The sequence below is a fragment of the Mustelus asterias genome, chromosome 2 (genome assembly GCF_964213995.1).
Source record: "Mustelus asterias chromosome 2, sMusAst1.hap1.1, whole genome shotgun sequence".
NCBI lineage: Eukaryota > Metazoa > Chordata > Chondrichthyes > Carcharhiniformes > Triakidae > Mustelus > Mustelus asterias.
In genome coordinates this window covers 54,983,649-55,010,469 of record NC_135802.1, presented here as the reverse complement: position 1 = coordinate 55,010,469, position 26,821 = coordinate 54,983,649, and the positions used below count along the sequence as shown (strand labels likewise).

The 26,821-nt window shown below is 40.6% G+C and overlaps 1 protein-coding gene across 6 annotated transcripts in view; it reads right to left on the bottom strand.

The window, feature by feature from the left end:
• LOC144507960 (ankyrin repeat and IBR domain-containing protein 1-like) overlaps positions 1-26,821 on the bottom strand; it is a 97,655-nt gene that overhangs the window by 69,484 nt on the left and 1,350 nt on the right. For all 6 annotated transcript variants that reach the window (XM_078235618.1, XM_078235597.1, XM_078235578.1 and 3 more), the window contains exons 2-3: positions 13,421-13,682; positions 2,196-2,496 (exon numbers count right to left, since the gene is read on the bottom strand). In XM_078235618.1, coding sequence (XP_078091744.1) covers positions 2,196-2,496; positions 13,421-13,608 — 489 coding nt within the window. In that variant the 5' untranslated portion in view covers positions 13,609-13,682. The remainder of the gene's footprint in view (positions 1-2,195; positions 2,497-13,420; positions 13,683-26,821) is intronic.

Here is a 26,821-nt window from a genome sequence, read left to right as displayed (position 1 = left end):
ACCCTTCATCAGAGCTCTGATGAAGGGACATCCAGACTTGAAACAGTCGTTCTATCATCTCTCCACAGATGCTGTCAGACCTGCTGAGATTTTCGAGCATTTTCTATTTTTGTTTCAGATTCCAGCATCTACAGTAATTTGCTTATAGGCTGATAAGTGCAATGCTGTTCATGTGCTGCATACGAATTTTCAAAAAGGTATTTGATACATGGTACACAACAGGCTTGAGAGCAAAATTCTAGCTAATGGAATAAAGGAAAAGTAGGCACTTGGATAAGAAATTGGCTGAGTGGTAGAAAACAGGATAGTGATAGGAATAGTTGTTTTTCACATTGGAGGAATGTTTGTCATGGAGTTCAGTAGGAGTCAATGTTGGGACCCTTGCTTTTCCTGATATATATATGAATGACCAAGACTGCGGAGTGCAGGGCACGATTTTAAAATTTACGGTTGATATAAAAATTAGCGGCAGGTGAAGGTCAATGCAGAGAAGTGTGAAGGGATTCATTTTGGCAGGAAGAATGTGGAGAGATAGTATAAAATAAATGGAAAAACTCTTGGAGGTGCTGGAACAGAGGGGCTTTGGCATATATGTACACAAGTCATTGAAGCTGGCAGGGCATATTGAGAGAGCAGTTAATGAAGCGTATAGTATCCTACGTTTTATTAATAAGGGACTGAGTACAGAGTAAGCAAGTCATGTCGAACTTGTATAAGACACCAGTCAGGCCTCATCTGGAGTATTGTGCCCAATTCTGGGCGCCATATTCGAGGAAGGCTATGAAGGCATGAGGGGGAATACAGAAGAAATTCACCAGAATGATTCTAAGGGCGGCACGGTAGCACAGTGGTTAGCACTGCTGCTTCACAGCTCCAGGGACCTGAGTTCGAATCCCAGCTTGGGCCACTGTCTGTGTGGAGTTTGCACATTCTCCTCGTGTCTGCGTGGGTTTCCTCCGGGTGCTCCGGTTTCCTCCCACAGTCCAAAGATGTGCGGGTTAGGTTGATTGGCCAGGCTAAAAATTGCCCCCTTAGAGTCCTGAGATGCGTAGGTTAGAGGGATTAGCAGGTAAATATGTGGGGGTAGGGCCTGGGTGGGATTGTGGTCAGTGCAGACTCGATGGGCCGAATGGCCTCCTTCTGCACTGTAGGGTTTCTATGATTTCTATGATAAACAACTGTCTCTGAGGGTAGAATGGTAAAGTTGACTCTATTTTCCTTGGAGAAAAGAACGCTGAGAGGAGACTTTAGAGAGGTATTCAAGATCCTGTGAGGTATGGACAGGGTAAATAGTGACAAACCATTCCCTTTCAAGAGTACACCAAGACCTTGAGAGCATAGATTCAAAATAATGGGCAAAAGGAGTAGAAGTGATACAAGGAAAAAGATTTTCACCCAGAGGGTGAGTGGAGTCTGGAACAAACTTCCTGAGAGGGTGGTGGAGGCAGGTTCAATCAAGGTATTCAAAAGAGAATTGGATTGTTATCTGAAAAGAAAGAATGTGCAAGGTGACGGGGATAAGACAGGGGAGTGGAATTAGGCAGAATGCTCTTTCACATTTTCAGTGATAACTCGATGGGCCAAATGGCCTCCTGCACTGTAAAGATTCTGCGATACTTGGGCAATCATCTCTAAGTCTTTGTTACTCACAGAAGCAACTGAAAGCTATGGCAATTCTACTGCAGAACTGTGGTTTGTTCCAGATTTGATCTTCTTTCCATTTATAGGTATCTGTCATTTGTTTGCTATCCCCTGGCAGTGTTATGGATAAGATCTCAACTCTCTGAAATGTGAGAATTGATTCTTTGTTCCCTCTACACTTTTGTGTCACCTTCTGATATTTAAATGGACTGTAGTATTTATCATGTTTCACACAAGTCAGTCAGCAAATGTCAAACCATTAAGACAAAATTTATCTGCACAAAAATGTAAACAAAATGTAGACACACATCGTGATCGAGATGATTTTTCTGCAAATTTTCCACTAACGTTTTTAGAAAGGTTACATTTGAAACGGAAATAAGGATTTCTTAAATTGATTGATTTGACCATTTCACAAAACAGGGAGAAAAAAAAATCAGCTTATACCATTCTAGAATATCGATCTAATCTCTTGCTTTACATAATGCATATATCTAGGATTGGAATCTAAACTAGGAATTATCTAAACCTCATGGCAACTAGAAGGCAATTACCTCTACACATGTTTTCATCCCTGAGGCAGCAGCATAGTGCAAAGGTGTGAACTTTTTGTTATCAGTGGCATTGCTTTCAGCCTTCTCGAACTCGCCTCGATCCAGCCTTGCACCCTTCCACTTGAGAATCAATTGAAGACATTCAGCTCTCTTGCCATCATCTTCATTGGGTCGTGCAAGGCGCGGCTGTAGGGCTGCTTCAGGTAGCATGATATGCGGTCCCATACACAATAAATGCAAAGCAGTCTCATTATGCACATTCCGCTTGTTTGGGTTCCCATCTTTAACATAAAGGAATATTCTGTTTGGCAGAAGAGAACTGACTTTAAAAATCAAGTAAATATTCACCTATACGCAACAATTTCTGTTGTTACCAATCTAATAACAATAGCTTTGCTCAAACCTTCTGCTGTATAGTATAAAAGCACGTAGCTATGATCAACATAGTGCAGGGACAGCAGATTTCATATGAAAATTAGCTTGGGGTAAATCATTTTATCTTATTAAAGCTTCAAAGTAGTCTCCAATTGTTAGATACTGCAACAACTCACAATGTAAATAAAAAGGGATTCCAAGATATTTTTGAGCTAGAGCAAAATTCCAGGTTTGCAAGAGCATTATCATCTTAGTTGGTGAATACATGTCACAAATGGTACATCAAACTTGTTAAAAAGTAAACAAAGGCCTGAATTCTGTAGCCAGCAGTGAAGTAATAGCATTCAGTGTTGGCCTTGAAGAAAACAGCCCTCAAATATCTATCAACCTCTATGGAGTGGATTTCCTCTTTCCCGAGATGTCATTAAGCAGACAAAGCAGCCGATCACATTGAATATCACGAATAACAAACCAGGAAGTAAAATGCACTGAGTGATCATTCTTCATTTCTGATGAATGTTTTACAGAGAGCAAGATAAATTATTTGGACCTACATATGGAATTAAGATAGAAGCTGAAATATCATCAGCAAAATTTAAAAAATACACTATTTTATTATAATGACGTAGTTTGACATTTCACAAGTATCACATTTGCTTTTCAGGGATAGTGAGGCCGTCCAACACAAATTATGAACTTTTAAAAACAGTTACATCTTATTGAACAAGGTAAACTTTTCCCAAATGTTTTCATAGTGAGACTAATCATGTATAAGGCAAGTTCTAGTCAGTTCAGTGAATTCCATTTGATTGCAGAAGGACATAAACAGTGCACCCGCTAGAAAATCCAGCAACTTCTGGATTTCTATGTTTAACTGCTTCTGTTTGGACTCCAGAAGTTGCTGTCACATAAAAACTGTGAACACTTACAACTTCAAAATCTGGGCCAAAATGTTATGTTACTTCACATTAAATAGATTTCTAGATATTGTTGTTCATTTTCTGCAAGCGGAAAAAACAATAAAACAGTTAATAAACATTGGACAACTTAAGGACTAAAAAAAAAAGTCAAATGCATTTCCTTACAAAATTACAACTGACAAAAGTATCTAAACAAAATTCTTTTTCGAGTATAGCTTAATTCATTACCCAGCTAATTTTGCCAAATTTCCATTCATTAGGTGCAAGACAGTGACAAAAATAGTGTTTAATTAATCCATGTGCTTGATGGAATTAATGTCTGTTCTATAGCCCAGGTATTATTTTTTTGAAAGTTTTCTGTAGGCTCAACGTAGTTCCTAGTTGGCTTGAGGTCACAGCACAAATTTCAGATCTATTAAGCACCAACTGGTAATAAATCTGTGGTGTTACCAAGGTACAATAGAGGTGGTTGAACATCAGCCTGAAAATGGTATACAATGCATGATTCACAGCTCAGGTTGAGGCCTCAGAGGTTTTGTACATTGAGGCTAACTATGCATTGTTCAACAGCTAATGAAAAATGGTTCTATTCCCTAACAGTACTGATATCTTTGATCTTGATGAGGCATTTTTCAAGCAAAAAAACAATCGACATTTCAAGACTGCCAGCACAAATGTTTCCATCAATTCTCATACTTGCTCAACATCAGCTCCAAAGTTATTTTTTTCTGCTGATTAGACAGCTGCCAGTAAGAGTCATATTCAAAACACCAATGAGGTCAGGTCACCAGCTGCTCCTCGCTGAAACAACAGGCTGGCAGGAGTTATGATTGAAACATAATAATAGCTTATTGCCCTAATGCAAGTCATAGAAATAACAGTTAAAGAATAACATAATGACTAAATCAAGCTCTGAAATGTCAATACAAAATGTTTAATGTAGTGGCAAAGAGGAACCAAATACTGTACTTTCCTTTTTCGAAAGACCCTTTTTTCTCCACATCTAAAAAGATAATAGGGGTCAGAGGAAAGGGTGACAAGAGGGGAGGAAAAATGAGAAGTCATGGAAGCAAGTATTAAGAGGACCCTGCAGCAGACGAATTGATGAGCTCTTTTCATGTGTCATGGGTTTCCTCAGAAAATTCTAAAGTGACCAGTCTTTAATATGGGCAAATAATAAAGAGCAAAACTATTAAAGAACAAAGAATACTTATAAACTTCAATTTTTAACATCACCGACTTTCACTATACGTTCCAGACCCAGCTATATGCAAAACATTATTTTTTTAGGAATGATGGATCCATAAGATCTGAAAAAGGATCAGGTTCCCTCCAAAAAGATCAAATGACTGTTTTCTGATTTAGGCTGTTCTTTTTAAGGCAAAAAATGTTACAGGCAGTCCTTGATTTAACAATGTTTGAGTTATGACGAATGGCGCTTAGGACATTTTTAAATTTACACTGTTTCAGCTTTACAACATACCAGCGAACAGTTGGTCGTCACCAACTGTTATTCTGCCTTGCACAACATCAGAAAGGGCAAATTGCTTCTCAGATAAAGAAGATTTCAAACTTTAGTGTGTTAAAAATACCCATTTAAAACTAACTGACTCAGCAGAAATTGGTGAGTCAGATGCCTGTATTACTACCAAGTTTGAGTTTACTTAACACTCACTGTCAACTGGTTTTCTCTTTAAAACTACAAAAGATAAAATAAAGGGTGATTCTATACCTCTGTTCATGGCGTTGTGGCCACATATTGATAGAAAGGGAATAATACTTTTCAGTGAAACTGGGGTTCAGGAACCAATTCTGCAGTCTTCAAAATTTGTAATATTGTTCCTATGGGAAAATGTATCCAATTTATGATGTTTCACTTACAATGTGTGATTTTCAGGAACCAATTATGTCGTAATCCTGAGGACTGCCTGTAGTTAGAACATTAACATGTTGAGCTGCAAAGGTTTAATGGCTATTAATTTAATATACTTGCTCAATTAAAATAGTTGTGGTTGCCAAATATATAAATATACTTGCTCGTCCAATTATTTTGTCCATTAGACCCATTGGAACAAAAAGTGAACATTTCATGAAAGAAGCTGCACAAGTTATTTCTGGTCTGTGTGGCTCAGATGCTGATTACCATAATCAGCTGAGTCATCGAGCGACCATGCCTCACACATTTGTAGAACATTGCCTTCACCCAGCTCCGGGAGGTCTTCTTAAGCTTGTTGAAAATTCCACTTCTAACTCCAAAAAGATCACACAACCATTAATTCCCATTTTGTTTTATCCACAGTCCTCCAAATGCATTATATAATAATTCCAAGGATTATGTGCCTTCACTATTCTATCTAGGGTCCACTTCACATGCTGATTACTACATAGAGAAAAGTTTCCTGCTTTCCTCCTAAATTTGCTACTCCCATTGTTACATCTGGAGTCCCCCAAAAATTGATCCCATGCCCTACATTTCTCATCTAATTGTACCCCCAGCATAATAAAGCTGGATTCCACATGCGTGTTGGTGGCATTCACCTAACCTCGCCAATGCCAACTGTTACCTCGAAAATTTAGACTATTCCAATGCCCTGCCTTTCATTCTCCATAAATTTGAGCTCACCCAAAACTGTTGTCAGAAACTTAACACTGCTCAAATCACCCTCGGGCTAATTGACCTTTATTGTTTCTTGGTCGGCATCACCTCAATTTGAAATTTTCAACCTCATGTTCAAATTGCTCCACAGCATCACTTTTCCACACGTCTGTAGCTTTCTCCAGCTCTACACTTTCCAACTCGGCCTCTTCTGCATCCCTGATTTCAATCATTTTACTTGGGTGGCCATGCTTCAGTTGCTTAGGCTCCAAGGTCTGGAATTCCCTCCTTAAACTGTTCTATCCACAGTCTCCATCTTTAAGTCACTCCTTAAAATTCCTACTCTTTGACCAAGCTTTAAATCATCTTTCGGAATATGTCTTTCTGGCTGGTTACCAAATTTTGTTCGATAATTCCCCTCTAAAGTGCTACATTTTACTAAGTTAAAAGTGTTTATATAAAGGCAAGTTGTTACTTCACTAGTTTAAAGCTGTGACCCCTTGTACTGTACAATCTAAAGTACTCTTCCAGATTACCCTTTCACACATATTCAAATTTTCCTGGTTTCTGTGCTAAGTGACATTGCAAATGATTGCCTCTCAAAGTGGCTCTCATCATGCATCGCCCAAGGAAAACTTATACTCAATCATCTGTTCTCTGTAAATGACTGCCTCATCTCTTAGCCTCTTCCTTTCCTTTACTAAGTCTTCGATCATACTGTCCATTCCCAAATCGGTGCCATTTTTCCTGCAACCCAATATTGGAATCTCTTCACTCTGGTCTATCCCTGCCACAGTTTTAATTAGTCACAAATCATATAAAATTCCTCTCTAACCACAGGGGAGGTGCCAGAGGACTGAAGAACAGCAAATGTGGTTCCGCTATTTAAGAAGTGTTGTAGAGATAAGACAGGGAACTGCAGACCAGTGAGTCTCACATTAGTGGTAGGAAAACTGTTGGAGAGAATTCTGAAGGAGAGTATCTATCTCCACTTGGAGGCAAGGCTTGATCGGGACAGTATGGTTTCGTCAGAGGGAGGTCATGCCTAGCAAATTTGACTGAATTTTTTGAGGTGGTGATCAGGTGTGTAGATGAGGGTAGTGCAGTTGATGTAGTTTATATGGATTTCAGCAAAGCCTTTGACAAAGTCCCACGCAAGACTTATAAATGCGGCAAATGCACATGGGTTACAGCGTAATTTGATAAAGTGGATTCAAAATTGGCCCAGTTGTCAGAGACAGAGGGTGATGACAGAAGACTGCTTTAGTGACTGGAAGCCAGTGTCCAGTGGCGTACAACATGGATCTGTTCTGGGTCGCCTATTATTTGTAATTTACATAAATGACATAGATGACTACGTGCGGGGTAGGATTAGCAAGTTTGCGGAGGACACAAAAATTGGCCGGGTGGTCTTAGGCTACAAGAAGATATAGGCGGGATGGTCAAATGGGCAGAAGAGTGGCAGATGGAATTTAACACTGAAAAGTGAGGTGATACTTGTCAAATTAGTCCTTCCCAAGTGTAAGTATTCAATGAATGGCATGACACTTGGAAGTTCAGTGGAACAAATGGACCTTTGCGTGTTTGTCCATAAGTCTCTGAAGGCAGAAGGGCTTGTTAGTATGGAGGTGAAAAGGGCATATGAGACATTTGCCTTTATTAATCGAGGCATAGATTACAAAAGCAGGGAAGTCATGTTGCAGTTGCATAGAACTTTGGTGAGGCCACAGCTAGAGTACTGTGCGGTTCTGGTCGCCACATTAAGGAAGGATATAATTGCACTGGTAGGGGTGCAGAGGAGATTCACCAGGATGCTGCTTGGGATGGAACATTTAAATTGTGAAGAGAGGTTGGATAGGCTTGGGTCGTTTTTGTTGGAGCAGGAAAGACTGAGGGGCAACCTGATCGAGGTGCATGGCGCAGAGAGGATAAGGAACAGCTGTTTCCCCTTAGATCAAGGGTCCATCAATCCAAGGGGTTACGAGGAAAAATAATGGGCTCCTGGGAGGCTGGTCGAAGCGAGTTGGCTCACATCCTTTAAAAAGGACTGGTAAATTAGGTGGGAGGTCAGATGTTTCTCTCTCGTTGCTGCAGACCCGATGGACTGAAGAGCCTCTTCTGCACTATAAGGTTCTATGATATTCCCTACGACTGTGCCAATGATGTGTTATCTCTCCATCTTTTCAACCTTCCCAGAACCTCGATAGTCAACCACACCATTCTCCTTGGCGTTCCAACTCTGGGGTTGTTCTCATTTTTTCTACTCTTACTTATGCAGCTGTAGCCAAACAAACTTCAACAGTGGGTTATCTTCTCACATCTACACTATTATCTGGAGTCTTCCGAGAATCTACAGTTAGCCTCAATTTTTGTCTCTTTATCCGTTTGGATGTTTTTTGACTGTAAATGCACTAAATAAATTACATCAGTTGACATTCTTACATCAGATGAAGTATTCAACACAGGACAACTTTATTTTCAGATTATGGATTCATTTAGCATTTAACTTCACCTGAATAGTACTTTTTTAATGCTCCTAAACTATACATTTCTAAGTCTTAACATTGCATACTAAGTAATTTAATATGCAAAATGGGTTGCTTATAAGTGTATGATATATTAAAACTGCTAATGCAATTAATTTAAGAACTATTAAACAACTCACTAATTCTTGACAAATGCTGCCATCTGAGAAGTAAATGGTTTCAGTTTGGTGGGATAGTACAACAAAGACCAAGTTCCAAAATCAAATAACTTATTTTTCAATAATGTGCTCTTCCCTCGCTCCTGCTTCTCCAGAAGATATTGTACAACTGCTGTCAATCACAACTACAAGGATTCATGAACTTCATGGACATTATTCCAATTTGCCAACAGCAAAAACCAAAGTAAAATAGGAACCAGAGAGAAGCCACAGTGCTGCAGGTGGCTTCATAAATTGAACCAGTGAAATTAATAACTGTATTGCCATAAACAAAGGAACAATTGTGATTGCCTGATGCACCAGATTCAACAGCTATGGCTCCCAAATAAAAATCAGTAACAAATAGATAACAGTTTCAAAGAATGATTAGCTTTACTGCCAAATAATTTCACACAACCATACAAATGAGGAAGAGTTCCAAAGACTCATGACCCTCAAGCGAAAAAAAATTCTCCTTATCTCGGTCTTAAATAGGCGACCCCACATTTTTTAAACAATGATCCCTATTTCTAGATTTTCCCACAGGGAAAATATCCTCCCACACCCACCCTGTCAAGAACCCAGAGGATCTTGTATGTTTCAATCAAGTTGTCTCTCACTCTTTTAAACTCCAGCTAGACTACAAACTTAGCCTGTCGAACCCGTCCTCATTAGACAACAACACCTCCCCCTCTCCCCAGCAGGAGGTGCAGAAAATTCCACTCAGTTTTTATATAGCTGGTCCAGTTCAGTTCCTGACCAATGTTAACTCCCAGAATATTGATAGTGGGGAATTCAGTGATGATAATGCCACTGAATATCAAGGGATAAAGTTAGATTCTTTTGTTAGAGACGGTCACTGCCTGACAGTTGTGTGATGTAAATGTTACTCACCACTTGTCAGCCCAAGCCTGCATATTGGCCAGGTCTTGCTGCATTTGGACATGAACTGCTTCATTATCTGACTTTGCAGTCATCTGTGAACATCCCCACTTCTGACCTTATGATGGAATGAAAGTCTTTGATAAGCAGCTGAAGATGGTTGGGTCTCGGACACTACCCTGAGGGAACGTCTGCAGTGATGTCCTGAACCTGAGATGATTCTGCAATTCAGCTTTTTTGATCATGTTCGAATTAAGACTATAATGAGTGACTCTGGTGGAGCCCAAACTGAGCGTCTATGAGCAGGTTATTGCTTTGCAATTCGAATAGCACTGTTCGTTTAATATCGCTGCTGATGATCCCTCCATCACTTTACTGATGGTTGAGAGAAGACTGAGTGGCTGTAATTGGCTGGGTTTGAGCAGAACATATCCAGGCAATTTTGCACATTGCTGGGTAGATGCCAGTGTTGCAGCTGTGTTGGAACAGCTTGGCTTGGAGCATGGCAAGTTTTGGAACACGTCTTTCAGTACTATTGCCAGAATATTGTCAGGGCCTATAGCCTTTGCAGTATCCAGTGCGTTCAGCCGTTTCTTGATATCATATGGAGTGAATTGAATTGGCTGATGGCCAAGATGGATCATTCACTCTGCACTGCTGGCTGAAAATTGTTGCAAATGCTTTAGCCTCATCTTCTGCACTGATGTGCTGTGCTCCTCTATCATAGAGAATGGGGATATTTGTGGAGCTTTCTCGTCCAGTAAACTGTTTCATTGTCCATTATCATTCACGAGTGGGTGTGGCAGGACTGCAAATCTTAAATCTGATGGTTTTGGAATTGCTTATCTCTGTCTATCACTTGGCCACAAGATGTAGGTGCTGAAATAGGCCACTCACCCATCAAGTCACCTATGCCTTTCAATATCATGACTGATCTGATACAATAATCCTCAACTCCACTTTCCCACCTTGCTGCTTAAGGTGCTTGGCACACAAGTCTCCTCGGTTGTAGTATCACCAGATTGACATCTCATTTCTAGGTATATCAGGTGCTGCTCCTGGGATGCCCTCCTGCACTCTTCATTGAAACAGGGTCGATCCCCTGGCTTGGTGATGCCGGGTCATGAGTTAACAGATTGTGGTTGAGTAAGTTTCTGCTGCTGCTGATGGACCACAGTGCTTCATGGATGCCCCACCTCGAGTTGCTAGATCTGTTCGAAATCTACACCATTTAGCACGGTGATAGTGTCACACATGACGGACAGTATCCTCAAATGCGGCAGACAGGTCAGGATGAGGTCAAATATTTTTTCCCCTCGTTAGTTCCCTCACCAGCTGCCACAGACCCAGTCTCGCAGATATGTCCTTTAGAACTTGGCCAGCTTGGTCTGTGGTAGTGCTTCTGAGCCACTGCTTGACTAGTCTGTGAGACAGCTCTCCCAATTTTGGCACAAGCCTCCACATGTTAGTAAGGAGAACTTTGTAGGGTTGGCAGGGCTGGTTTTGCTGCTGTCATTTCCGGTGCCTAGGTTGATGCTGGGTGGTCCCTCAGGTTTCATTTTTAAAAATTGACTTTGTAGTTGTGTGATTCAACTGAATGACTTGCTAGGTTATTTCAGAGGGTATTTAAGAGTCAACCACATTGCTGTGGGTCTGGAGTCACATGTAGGCCAGACCAGGTAAGGATGGCAGACTTCTTTCCTTAAAAAATGACATTCGTGAACCTGGGCTTTTTAAAATGACTATGCTTTCATTATTAGACTTTTAATTCCAGATTTTTATTGAATTCAAATTCCACCATCTCCGTGGTGTCATTTGTATCCTGGTCCCAAGAGCATTACCCTGGATTACTCATCAGTGACAATACCAAAATGTCAGTGCCTCCCCAGGTGACTGTAATTTCCTTGCGATCCTCTCTCCCTTTCATTTCCTGATTTCATTTAATACCAAAACAGATCAGCATACTCCGATTCCCTTGACTCTATCTGCACTGAACAACTGGCCATCCACTTGACTTCTACATTAGTTGATTTTGTTACAAATTGCGGCCCTCTCCTGTTTCCCTTTCTTTCATATCTGCCATCATCTTTCTCCTCAAGCAAAAAACCCATAGCCCTTTGAAAACAATCTCCAAGCTTCCTTTCCACTCCAAAGTCCTTATCCAGTCCTTATCCACCTTGAACAAATCACTTCCCAAATCTTTGCCTTACTTCCCCATAATTCCATGTTTGAATCCCTCTAATCAGATTTCTGTCCTGTCAATGCATCAAAACACCATTTAGTCATAAATGACATCTCATGTGTTCTTATGTTCATCGTGACAAAGATAAACGATCCCTCCTTAGCCTCATCAACCAGTCTTTAACTTTTGGAGATGATTGACTGCATCAGGGGTCAGCAATCAATGGCATGTGTGCCAAAGGTGGATCAGGAGATGATTTTGAGTGGCACTCACCCTGCTAGTCCAATGAATGGCACAAAAGGATCTAAATCTAATACTTTGTCATTTCCTTATCCTGGGAAGGCACATTACATTGATAAAGATGTATAGCATTTAAATAGTAAATGCTTGTTTTTTTATTCATGGCCTTGATATTTTAAGTCCTAATTTGCTGCTTACATCAGCATCACAATGCGGAATAGTGCATTAGAGGTCTCTTCATTTCAGCCTTCTTGCACAAACAAATTTGGATTATTCAAAAGAACATGTGTGCTGTCTATTCTTTCTGTTGTGAAAGTGCTGTTTGTCGTACATCAAGCGTTCAACAACATTTTCAAATTAAGCACAAGAAAACCTTTCCTGATGAATCGGAATTATGGGCAAAGTTTAGAGATCTGTGGCAGTACTTGAAGCTACTGAGGGAGATCACGGGGCCTCTATTCTGATCCGCGGTATGTCCCTGCCAGCGAAATTTAACTATTGAAGAAAATTGCATTTGTGATGTTTTCAGCATTTGGATCCAGATATTTGCATAAACAGGTATTTGCACACATTAAGTCAGTCTTCTAGCCTCCAGAGCCAATTAACAACTGATCATCTAGAAGTCAGTGTGCAGCTTAAAATATCCCAATACGTGCTTGACATTGGAAAACTCAGCAAGGGCAAGGATCACACTAAACTGCTAAGATCTGTATTTTAATTTTAAATGAAGCTCAAGTATTTTAAAAACCTTAGTTACTTTATCTCTAGAGACTGTATAAATTTTAGGATGTATTACTGGCACACAAAATCTTAAATTAGAGTGAACAAGTGAAGATGCACGCCATTTCTCAAAGATTGCCAACCCCTGGTCTACACCGTCATCCTTTAACAGTGTTCCACCATCGAGCCAATTCTAATAAAATGCTATTTTTAATGGTTCACATGCATGGATGGGTAATGTCATAGGCTGTGAAGAGATCAAGTTTGGAAAGGAAGTTAAACCCCAAAATGTATCCACAAGATGTGTTGAGCACCTATACATAGTACTGATTCAAAACAGTTTTATAACAATTTAATTCTCTCCATCATCAGTTTTACCTTCAACTGTATTGCAAGAGATTCTAGCAATCCTTTTCTCTTACAGATTTTTAACCATCAAAACATAGCCCATGGATTGAGGTAATTCAATAAATTCCATTGCATAATTTGACAAACATACAACATATTTAGTTAGGATCACTTGGACAAAGTAATCTCTAGAGAGCAGAACTACAAATGTGACAAATTAAAATAATGAACATCTTAAACCTTCAAACACAAACTAAGGAATTCAGGTTGAATACTCACAGCAGCAACTTGCTCATAGCATGTCTGGCAGCATAATGCAGGGGAGTATTATGTTGATAAGGCTCTCCATAAGAGGTATTTGGATCTAGAGACTCCTTGAACTGAGGATTGCTCTCATACAACTGGTAGGCCAAAGATTCATCGCCATTTATGAGCGCCTTGCGAAATTTAGTTGTGGTGTTCCCCATATTTGATTGGCAATTGTTGGCACTTTCAGCTTTAGCCACTTGACATGCTGATTTCCAAGAGCATGCTTCACATCCTACAGAAAAGAACAGATTTCAAGCTGATGCACCTGTCAAGTAGCAATGCCGTTACATTTCCATACAAATTATTCACAATGATTCAACAATCAGTGAGTTTAGCAATCAAGTGCTAAAGTACTTGTAGCTTTCATTCTCAATAATCAGTTTAAGTGACTTACTTGCGGGAAGTATAGCAAGTTATAAGTGTGTAGAAGTGTATACTCTCAAGCTTACTATTTCTCTTGATAAAATAGCCATTACTAATTTCTTTGAAGCAAATTAAAATATTAGTTCAAGAATTTTTCAGAGATTACTCCAGAGACTTCTGAGCCTTCAACTTTGTTACTCAATCCCGTTTCCCATCACACTATTATACAAGGTTATAGTTAATGCATGGACAGCCACTTCTAAGCAAAATGAGTCAATTGCCTTTTAAGCCTAATTTCCCGATTTAGAATTCCCTGACAGTGAGCTGTAATTCATTGGAAGTGGACTGTACTCATGCTTCAAAAGCCTCAATCATGAAGACCAGTAACTTCATCAGAGTGACAATTGCCACTCTGGATGGTCTTGCCCTCACTGAAATTCCAAAGCCCCTGCCTTGCCCAGCCTTCATCGCTGCTTCAGTGACGAGTAACTGGGGTATAGGGAAGAAAGGAATGTCCCCTTTTATGGGGCTCAGTCTGGGTGTTCACAAAGTTACTCTGGAGTTGCAAGTGATTCTCTTCTAATCCTTTCAGTGTGACAAACTGGCAGAACCATCTGAAGTTAGCGATTTAAGTCCAGGGGAATTTAATGCTTTCCTACAATTGCCAGGTAAATCCTTACGTGAAAACTTCCCAGAGGGATTCCCCAGCGTATCATTGGGCTCCCTCCGAAATGTGATGCTGGGACCAAGAAATTATGGGCCGAAATGCTTTAAAATATTCACTCTTCACTGACTATTTTTGAAGGAAAAAAGTTACACATGCAAAAAAAAACAACCTGAGTTAAGACCAATTAAAAGTTGTGTTCTAGTATTTGATTGTTGCCATTCAACCAAGATTTATATAGCACCTGTATAATCAAGAAGTCCTGAGCTTTTTCACAAAGGAAAAGAGGCTGTGAGCCAAACGAAGAAAGATTAGAGTGCAAACAAATGTTTGGTGAGCAAGATGGATTTTAATGGGTACCTTGAAAGGAAGAAAGAGGTTAAACAGTCTGTGGAGGAAAATCTGGGGAGTTAGGCAGCTGAAGACAGGGCACAGGATGGCACAAGAGGTTGGAGATAATGGAATGAAGGTTTTTGGGGTAGAATTGGGGAGCTGTAGAAAGTTAGAAAGATTGGAAGAGTAATCTGGAAAGCGGGGAGAATCTAGCTGTTGATGACATGTTGGATCAAAGGAAGAGGTGAGGTCCTGCTGAGGGAGTATCAAGAACAGAGCAAAATTAAAAAGCAGGATCTTGAGGGTAATAGTTCAGGCAACAATTCAGAGATTATGTGCAAATTGGCACAGACAGATCAGGAAAATTAATACATGGCTAAAGGCCAAGTACTATATGGGGGAAAAAAAGGAGGTTCATTTTCTTGGGCTACTGACACCAACACTGGGACAAGCAGCAGCTAGACATACGGAACAAGTTGCATCTGAACTGGAATGGGAGCAGTGTCCGAGTGAAAAGGATAAAAAGTGGCAAAGGCTTTGAACTAGTAAGATGGATGGAGGGGTGTACAAGAAATTAAACAATCTGAAATATAAACCAGACTAAAACAAAGGAGGATTTAAGTGACATGGAATAAATTAACTATAGAACAGTAGTATAAAAAGATGGTTAATATAAAGTGAAAGGAACTGCTATTAAAAATGAATTAAACTGTACATCAATGCACACTGTGAGCATAATAAAAACAGAGCAACTAGATGTAATAAGATGTGAGGAACCAGACATTGTAGATATTTCAAAGTTGTGGTATTAGAGAAATTGGGACTTATACTATACTTAAGGAAAGATAGAGGGGAAAATGAGAGGTGGAGTTGTTCTTTTATTAGAAATAGCATAATGGCAGTAGAAAATTACAATGTCATCAGTAAGACAGAAATAGAATCCAGGTGGATAGAGAAAAAAATAAAGCATCAGTCACACCAATACCATAATCCTCAGACCACTTAAGGTGGAAGGGAGGTAGAGGAAATATGCAAACAAATTCATATTTGAGTGGAAAGCAGAATAATTATTGGGAATTTCAATGATCCCATATTTAATAGGTCAAAGGAGGAAGGTAAAGAGGATTAAGAAATGGAATTCCAGCAATGTGCACAGAACGCTTTTCCAACCTAGTGTCCAAGAAGCTCAATTACAGAGGATTTGCCACTGGTTCTAGTAGTGGGGAATGAACCAAAACCACACTGAAAATGAAAAAGAAAAAAATCGGGGGACATAATGTCAGCTGCTCAAACACAACAGAGAAGGACAGCAGTATAGCAAAGATCACGATGATAGATTGGAAAAAAGTTGATTTCGAGATGTTGAGAATACAACTTGGGAAAATAAAAGTGTTAAACAGAACTCAGGAAGATATAATCCATTAAAAGAGAACTAAGCACCAATAAAACATCATCAATGGGAAAAAGGAAAACACTGAAGTTAAAGAAAGAGGCATACACTAAGTGAATGGTGATTGCGACAAGGGAATTACGGGAATTAGGAGGAGAGAAGTTCAACATGGGCTTGGAGGCCGAATGGCTTCATTTTGTGCCATTAAGGTTACTTCATAAAAACAATTTGGAAGACAAAGAGAAACTATAAAATTGATTTACCAAGTAAAATAGAACATAGAACAGTACAGGCCCTTCGGCCCTTGATGTTGTGCTGAGCTTTGTCCGAAACCAAGATCAAGCTATCCCACTCTCTATCATTCTGGTGTGCTCCAATAACCGCTTGAAAGTTCCTAAAGTGTCCGATTCCACTATCATAGCAGGCAGTCCATTCCACACCCCAACCACTCTGCGTAAAGAACCTACCTCGGACATCCCTCCTATATCTCCCACCATGAACCTTATAGTTATGCCCCCTAATAACAGCTACATCCACCCGAGGAAATAGTCTCTGAACGTCCACTCTATCTATCCCCCTCATCATCTTATAAACCTCTATTAAGTCGCCTCTCATCCTCCTCCACTCTAAAGAGAAAAGCCCTAGCTCCCTCAACCTTTCCTCATAAGACATACCCTCCAAACCAGGCAGCATCCTGGTAAATCTCCCTTGCACTCTCTCCAATGCTTCCACATCCTTTTTATAGTGAGGTGACCAGAACTGCACACAATACTCCAAATGTGGTCTCACCAAGGTCCTGTACAGTTGCAGCATAACCCCACGGCTCTTAAACTCAAAACCCCTGTTAATAAATGCCAACACACTATAGGCCTTCTTCACGGCTCTATCCACCCGAGTGGCAACCTTCAGAGATCTGTGGATATGAACCCCAAGATCTCTCTGTTCCTCCACATTCCTCAGAACCCTGCTGTTGACCCTGTAATCCGCATTTAAATTTGTCCTACCAAAACGAATCACCTCGCACTTATCAGTGTTAAAATCCATCTGCCATTTTTCGGCCCAGCTCTGCATTCTATCAATGTCTCTTTGCAGCCTACAACAGCCCTCCACCTCATCCACTACTCCACCAATCTTGGTGTCATCCGCAAATTTACTGATCCACCCTTCAGCCCCCTCCTCTAAGTCATTAATAAAAATCACAAATAGCAGAGGACCCAGCACTGATCCCTGTGGTACACCGCTGGTAACTGGTCTCCAGTCTGAGCATTTTCCATCCACCACCACCCTGTCATCTATGAGATAGCCAGTTACTTATCCAATCGGCCAAATTTCCCTCAATCCCACACCTCCTTACTTTCTTCATGAGCTGACCATGGGGAACCTTATCAAACACCTTATTAAAATCCATGTATACGACATCAACTGCTCTACCTTCATCTACACACTTAGTTACCTCCTCAAAGAATTCAATCAAATTTGTTAGGCAAGACTTACCCTTCATGAATCCATGTTGACTATCCCGGATTAAGCTGCATCTTTCCAAATGGTCATAAATCCTATCCCTCAGGACCTTTTCCATTAACTTACCGACCACCGAAGTAAGACTAACCGGCCGATAATTACCAGGGTCATTCCTATTTCCTTTCTTGAACAGAGGAACAACATTTGCCACTCTCCAGTCCTCTGGCACTATCCCCATGGACAGTGAGGACCCAAAGATCAAAGCCAAAGGCTCTGCAATCATATCCCTTGCCTCCCAAAGAATCCTAGGATAAATCCCATCTGGCCCAGGGGACTTATCGACCCTCAGGTTTTTCAAAATTGCTAATACATCTTCCCTTAGAACATCCACCTCCTCCAGCCTATCAGCCTGTATCTCACACTCATCCTCAAAAACATGGCCCCTCTCCTTAGTGAGCACTGAAGAAAAGTATTCATTCATCGCCTCTCGTATCTCTTCTGACTCCATGCACAAGTTCCCACTACTATCCTTGGCCGGCCCCAACTTCACCCTGGTCATTCTTTTATTCCTCACATAAGAGTAAAATGCCTTGGGGTTTTCCTTGATCCGACCCGTCAAGGACTTCTCATGCCCCCTCCTAGCTCTCCTAAGCCCTTTTTTTAAGCTCATTGCTTGTTACCTTGTAACCCTCAAGCAACCCAACTGAACCTTGTTTTCTCATCCTTACATACGCTTCCTTTTTCCTCTTGACAAGACATTCAACCTCTTTTGTGAACCATGGTTCCCTCACTCGGCCATTTCCTCCCTGCCTGACAGGGACATACGTATCAAGGACATGCAGTATTTGTTCCTTGAACAAGCTCCACTTTTCATTTGTGCCTTTCCCTGACAGTTTCTGTTCCCTAATTCTTGCCTAATCGCATTATAATTAAAATAAAACAACATAGCAAAATTTTTTTTAATTCATTCATGGGATATGGGCATTGCTGGCTGGCCAGCATTTATTGCCCATCCCTAATTGCTCTTGGAGGGCAATTGAGAGTCAACCACATTGCTGTGGCTCTGAAGTCACATGTAGGTCAGACTGGGTAAGGATGGCAATTTCCTTCCCTAAAGGACATTAGTGAACAGTTCCACAGGAATTTAGAATTAGTTCCATAGGTATATTAAAAAAAGGAAAAAGGGCCACTAAGGGGTGGACAGGATAAAATGTCAGGCAGCAATAGCAAAATAGCAGGAATACTAAAGAACTATTTTACTTCAATATTAATCAGTTGGACATAACATTACAAAATAAAATTAGAAATGAGATAACTGCATTTAAAAAGGGGAGAAAAACTATAGATTACATGGCTTTAATTATCCTAATATGGATGGGGATAGAAATGGTGAGGGGAAACAAGAGTTTCTGAATGGCGTTCAGGAGAATTTTCTTCACCAGGAAGTTTCAGGCCCAAAGAGGAAGAAAGCATCGTTAGATCTGATTCTGGAAATGAGGACGATCAAGTGCACCAACTGTCAGGAAGGAGTCATTTAGGGAAGTGATCATAATATTAATACAGCCAGAATATGGTAATTACCTGACAATGTGGAAAATTTCCCAGGTGCATCCTATCCATAAAGCAGAACAAAATCGAATCTGGTCAATACTGCCCTCATCAGCCTCCACTTGATCATTAGCAAAGTGATGGAAGGTGACATTGATAGTGCCATCAAGCGACACACACACAGCAATAACTGGTTCACTGATGCTCACTTTGAATTCTATCAGGGCCAGTCAGCTCCTGAACTCATTGCAGTCTTGTTCCAAATGGTGGACAAGAGCTGAACCCAAGAGGGGAAGGCAGAGGAGTGTGACTGTCCTTGACATGAAGGCAATATTTGACAAAGTGTGGTACCAAGGAGCCCTGGCAAAATTGAAGTCAAAGTGAACCAGGGGAAAACTCTGTTGGTTGGAATCTTATGTTCTTATCTTATGGCTGTGATTGTTGGAGGTCAATCATTTCAATCCATCACTGTAGGAGTTTCTCAGGCTACTGTCCAACACCCAACCGTCACCAGTTGCTCCTTCAATGACCTTTCTTTCATCATAAGGTCAGAAGTGAGGAAGTTCACTGATGAATGCACAATGTTCAACCCCATTCAAAACTGCTCAGATACTGAGGCAATCCATGTGCGTATGCAGCAATACCTACCTGGATAATATTCAGGTTTGGGCTTATAAGTGGCAAGCAATATTCATGCCACACAAGTGCCAGGGACTGAGAATCTGCAGCAAGATAGAATTAAACATCTCCCTATGGCAATCGATGGCACTCCCATCACGGAATCCCCCACTATCAACATCCTAATGGTTAGCATTGACCAGAAACTGAACAAGCCATATAAATACTATGGCTATAGAAGGTCAGAATTCTGAGGCATGTAACTTACCTCCTGATTTCCCAAAGCCTGTCCACCAACTAAAAGGCACAAGTCAGGAAAGTAATGGAATTCTACACTTGGTTGAGGGCAAAAATCTTGACACATTCTAGGACAAAGTACTCCACTTGATTGGCACCCCAATTCACGAACGCTTACTGGCAGCAGTTTGTACAATATACAAGATACTTATATACTTCAACAACACTGTGCAATTCTGTGATCTCTACCCCCCTAGAAGGACAAGAGCAGCAGACACATGGGAACACCACCACCTGCAGGTTCCTCTCCAAAGTGCACATCACCCTGACTTCGAACTATATACTCTTTGGAACGGTGCAATTATGTCACATTGCCTCTCCCTATTCCTTCTTCATCATCTCACACTTCTCTGTATGGAATTCCGTCTCAAACTTGCCAATTCTGCTTGCCTATACCCCGGTAATGCATCACCGATTAGCAGATCTCCAAGTTTGGTATTGTCAGCAAATTTTGACATTTTAATCTATTAGAATACAGTCATTTATATGAGTAAGATATTCTTCTTCGACAGTCCCTTGGGATCAAGGATGATATTCTTCCACTTGGGTTTATGGGTTCTGTGATGATTCAGTGGGCAATCTGTAGACTCTGCCACATGAGGCAGATAGTACTAGGAGGGTTGGGTGAATGAGATGCCTGGAGATTTGTGCACTCTCTTTGACACCTTAACTTTGTCTCTGCGCGCTCCTGGTGAACTCTGTTGATGTGTTGTTGCCGTCCCAAATGAACCTTCTCCATTTTCATTGGTCATAAGCCAAGATCTCCCATGAGTTAGTGGGGATGTGTGACTTCTTCAGGAATGCTTTGCGAGATTAACAAGATGAGTGATCCCACACTCTATGATGCTATTTATACAGGATGTGGAGATGCCGGCGTTGGACTGGGGTTGGACGTTGGACTTACGCTATTTATACAATCCAGGATCTTGAATGCTTTATGAACACACTTTCTGAACTTGCTCTGCCACCTTCAATGAGTTATGCACATACACTCAGGTTCCTCTGCTCTCGCACCCCTTTAAGAATGGCATCCTTTATTTCATGTCTCTCCTCATTCTTCCCACCAAAGTATAATCACTTTGTATATCTCTGCATTGAATATATTCTACCACATGTCCACCCCTACCACCAGCCTAAGTCTTTTGAAGTCTATCGCTACCCTTCTGCACAGTTCGTAATACTTTCAAGTTTACTGCCATCAGCAAAATTTAAAATTGTGCCCTGCAAACCCAAGTCCAAGTCTTTAATATAGATCAGGAAAAGCAATAGTCCCTAGTTCTGAGCCTTGGGAACCTCACTGTATAATTTCCTCTGGTCTGCAAAGCAATCATTCACCCCAATCTTTGGCCTCCTCCTATTTCTCATTGAGATGCTACTTCTCGGTGACATCTGAAAACACAGGTCAGTTTCTCAATGATATCGAGCTCTCTCTCCACTGTCTCTAAATTGTCAGACTAGCAGTCTGACATCCAGCACTGAGTAGAAATCTTCCCCAACTAAATGCTGGGAAGACCAAAGCCTCAGATCATCTGCTGCTGAAATCCTCTTCCGTGCCATAAGACGTAGGAGCAGAATTAGGCCACTCAACCCATCGAGTCTGCTCCGCCTTTCAACCATAGCTGATATTTTTCTCATCCCCATTCTCCTGCCTTTTCCCCATAACCCCTGATCCCCTTGTTAATCAAGAACCTATCTATCTCTGTCTTAAAGACACTCAATGATTTGGCATCCACAGCCTTCTGCGGCAAAGAGTTCCACAGATTCACCACCCTCTGGCTGAAGAAATTCCTCCTCAACTCTGTTCTAAAGGATCGTCCCTTTAGCCCGAGTTTGTGCCTTCTGGTTCTAGTTTTTCCTATTAGTGGAAACATCCTCTCCACATCCACTCTATCCAGGCCTCACAGTATCCTGCAAGTTTCAATAAGATCCCCTTTTTATCCTTCTAAACTCCAACGAGTACAGACCCAGAGTCCTCAACCGTTCCTCATACGACAAGCTCTTCATTCCAGGGATCATTCTTGTAGACCTCCCCTGGGCCCTTTCCAAGGCCAGCACATCCTTCCTTAGGTATGGGGCTCAAAACTACCCATACTCCAAATGGGGTCGGACCAGAGCCTTATACTGCCTCAGAAGTACATCCCTGCTCTTATATTCTAACCCTCTCGCCTTTATTACCTCTACTCTTGGTTCTTCCAATGTACACCTGGCTGGCCTTCCATGTTCTACTTTCTGTAAACTGGAGGTCATTCAAAACTCTACTCCCCTCCTTTTCCTTGCACCATGTCCTGTTCATTCATCACTCCTGCAATAGCTAACCTACTTTGGTCCCCAGTTAAACAATATCTTAATTTTAATCCTGGTTTTAAATTCTTCCATGGTCCTTTGTCCCTCCCTATCACTAATTTCCTCGAGGTCTATATCCTTCCCAGATATCTCGAGCAACTCAGCTTTAATCACTCCAGCACGAGCAGCCATCGCCTAACTCTCTGCCTCTCTTTCTTCAAGGTGTTCCTTACAACCTATTTCTTATCGTCTGCTCTAATACCTCATTATGTGGGTCAGTGTCAAGTGTTGCTTTATAACACTCCTATAAAGCACCTCAAGATATTTACTATGCACTATATAGAGAAGTTATTGCAATTTTCAAATTGCTGCCATTATGTTCCCCATCTGGCTCACTTGTTAATTTTGTTGCCCAAGTCAGATGCTTGTGCCTTTCATTACAGAATTAGGAGCACATAATTTGGGCAGCTAGGTCAGTACAGTGCTGAATAAATGCTCAGTTGCTCCCTTTCAGGTGATATATTAAACCATAGCCCTGTGTCTCCAGTTAGATGCAATGCAAATAAAAACCACGGCAAAAGATATTGGCCGACACTGAACTCTCAACCAACATGAAAACAGGTTAAAACAGAAAATGCTGGATAAACTAAGCAGATCTGGCAGCATCTGTGGAGAAAAACAGACCCTTCTACAGAACTGAAGTAACAATGTGAAAAACTATGTAGTTGAAAAGGGGGTGAAGGAGGTGGGGCAGAATAGAAGAACAGGTTAACTGGCTATTTATATCATTGCCGTTTGACAGACTCTGCTGTGTACAAACTTGGCTGTCTTTATGCATCCAAGCACCTGCACTTCAAAATAGTCCATTTGCATTTGCTGAACAGCTTTAGGACCTCCCAAGGATGTGAAAGGCACTTTGTAAATGTGTATCACTTTCTTTTATGGATATAAACACTTATAACAATACGATTCTTAATTATTTATGAGTAGAGCTCAATACTCAAAAACAAATATTCTACATCATTACGCTCAAGATGCATGAAATGCATGGCCCATTTATTCAACAGAACAATGCTCCTTCTGAAGTGGTACCTGATGTTTGAAATTAAAAAGTGCATTTTATTTTAAAAGCAACCCCATCTTAATTGCACCTATCATCAAACTGAGCGAAGGAAACTGAATAGGAGGGTGCCTTTTACTTGCATTGCAAACTGACAGTCCCTCAAAGTTCTCCTTCCAACCCTTCCATACCAGCATCTCTTTCCTCTGCCCAGCTGTGATGATGTCATTTGAAACATAGGGAGAATTACCACTCTAAGCTCATTTGCTTGAATGGTGCAGTGAGTTAGACAACAAAGTTGCGTCAGTACTTCTAGTGTTTTAAAAATGAAAAAGACCTACATTATTCTTTCTGTTAAATGGTCCGAGATAGGGATAGATATCTGGAAAGAAGTTCACATCCAATCTAATTAAGAGATTCAGATGAGCAAGCTAGAATTCCACGCAATTTATAAATGTCAAGAGAACTGAGATCAAATGATCTTGTGCAAACCTTTGACGACTGTAGTGGAATGTCTAGGCCAAGCAACAGCTCATTTTCTATACTTCTGGATATTTTGTGTAACAAACCTAAAAATCACTTATGTGCCAGGCGCATTAGAAAGTTAAGTTACAACCACAAACTAAAATATACTACACTGTAGGAATATAATCAATACATCATGTGGCTGGCGCCCAAAATGTTATTCTTTAGAGGTTTAACATATTGATTTTGTACACTAAAACAGTACTTCAGCATACACAATGAAAACCAATCTATCAGTAGAAATTTTGAAATTGCACTGTATGTCAGGACAAGGAAAATTCTTGAATTTTCACTTACTACAATTCTTCTAGCAACCATTACAGAGTATTGGAGCAACAAATGAAAATAAAAATTGGAGACTTTCATCTGAAAAAAGTTGCAAACGCAATTTCATGATGGAACTGACCATATGCAGAAGCTTAAAAATATGCATGCCTACTTAACTAAGAAATGGTTTCTTAACTAAGAGAAATGGTTTGAAAAAAAAAACTCATTCCCATATTATTACCAAATCTTGCAAAGCTGCTTAATATCCCATCTTGTTTACGCAAAAGTAGTTGCTGCTTTGTTTTCCGGTAGCTCTACAAAAAATAAGGCAAATGGAGGTTGAGCTACTTTGATTACTCTGGATAATCTACATACCAATCAAGTCATAATTTAGCTTTATTTTGTGTAGAGCAAAGTTCCTTTGTGCCCAAGTAATGTGGCTAAGAGAATCATTGATTCTATTAATCTTTTTGGTCCCAAAGAAGGCAGATGATGGGAAGCTGGTTTGATGAGAGGGGGAATACAAATGGCATGTAGCCTTGGCTTGCAACCTTGTGACCAAGGGGTCATAAAGCAACCTTGGTTGAAATAGAATCATAGAATCCCTACAATGCAGGAGGCGACCATTCAGCACATCGTGCTTGCACCGACAACAATCCCACCCATGCCCCGTAACCCCATGTATTTTCCCTGCTAGTCCCCTGACGCTAAAGGGGCAATTTAGCATGGCCAATCAACCGAACCTGCACATCTTTGGAGGAAATGTAAAGCCTTTACCAGATTTCCTAAACTGGTTGTTGAAAGGGAAGCATAGGCTTGATTATTATTTCTCAGAATTTATTTCCGGTAGGAAAGCACATTAATGCTCTGCTAGGGGAAGCAGAAATATTATGGGAAAAAACTATAAATTATTCATCAGATCAGCCACATCCAGTATATAACCATCTCATCCACATACACCATGCACCAGCTGGTCAGCTATATTCAGTACATTGTAATTCCATCCGATATACAGCATTCAACATCAGCTCAGTCACATAAACAGTGCTATCTATCCAGGGATTATTTATTGTTATAAACATGTTAGATATAACATGGGGAAAAAGACACACAAATAGGAAGGGAAGCATGTAAGTTTGAAACAAAATAGTCACATACAGTTCTAAATATTCCACCAAGGACATTTTGAGCCAATTAATGGAGTGGAAAAAACAATACAATGGATTATTCTGAAGTTCACTCCAAGTGCTCATCACACATCATGATCAATAATGAACAAATAGTCTGAGGTTTTTAATAACCAATTTGAGCATATGATTTCCCTTTGTGTTCAAGGTTTAGAACAAAGAACAGTACAGTACAGGAACAGGCCCTTCAGCCCTGTGCCGATCACATTGTTCTATCTAGACCAGCCGCTTATATCCTTCTGTTCATGTGCCTATCCAGATAAGTCTTAAATGTCACTAATGTATTTGCCTCAACCACCTCATGTGGCAGTGCATTCCAGGCTCCCACCATCCTCTGTGTAAAAAGCTTCCCCCGCACATCTCCACTGACCTTTCCCGCCTTCATTTGAACTTGTGCCCCCTTGTAATTGTCATTTCTGCCCTGGGAAAAAGCTTCCAACTGTTTGCCCTATCCATACCCCTCATAATTTTATAAACTTCTATCAAGTCACCCCTCAGCCTCTGTCTTTCCAGGGAAAACAATCCCTGTTTATTCAATCTCTCCTCAGAGCTAATACCCTCCATACCAGGCAACATACTAATAAACCTTTTCTGTACTCTCTCCAAAACCTCCACGTCCTTCTGAAATGTGGTGACCAAAATTGGGCACAGTATTCCAAATGTGGTCTAACCAACATTTCATATAACTGTAACATAATTGCCAACTTTCATACTAGATGCCCCGTCTGATGAAGGCAAGCATGCCATATGTTTTCTTCACCACCTTTTCCACTTATGCTGCCACTTTTAAGGATCTGTGGACCTGTACTCCCAGATCTCTGTGTGTCTGTACTCCTAATGGTTCTGCCATTTATTTTATAGCTCCCACCTGAATTGGATCTACCAAAATGCATCAACTCGCATTTGCCCGGATTAAATTCCATCTGCCATTTCTCCGCCCAATTTTCCAGCCTATCTATATCCTGCTGTATTCTCAGACAAACTTCATCACTATCCGCAACTCTGCCAATTTTAGTATCATCCACAAACTTGCTAATCAAATCAGCTATGTTTTCTTCCAAGTCATTTATATATATATTACAAACAGTAGAGATCCCAGCACTGATCCCTGCGGAACACTAGTTACAGACCTCCACTCAGAAAAACACCCTTTCCACCGCTACCCTCTGTATTCTATGGCCAAGCCAGTTCTGAATCCAAATATATTTTCTTTACCTGTTGTTATCTTGTATACTTGACAAAGATGCCTCTCTAACAATTTGTGTACAGGGTTAACTTTCCAAATTTTTGCTCAAAGCTCAATCCACTAAAGTTGGGGGTCAACCTTATGGCTGTGATCCTGCATGGTCACTTCTTCATTTGGTGGTCAAAACAG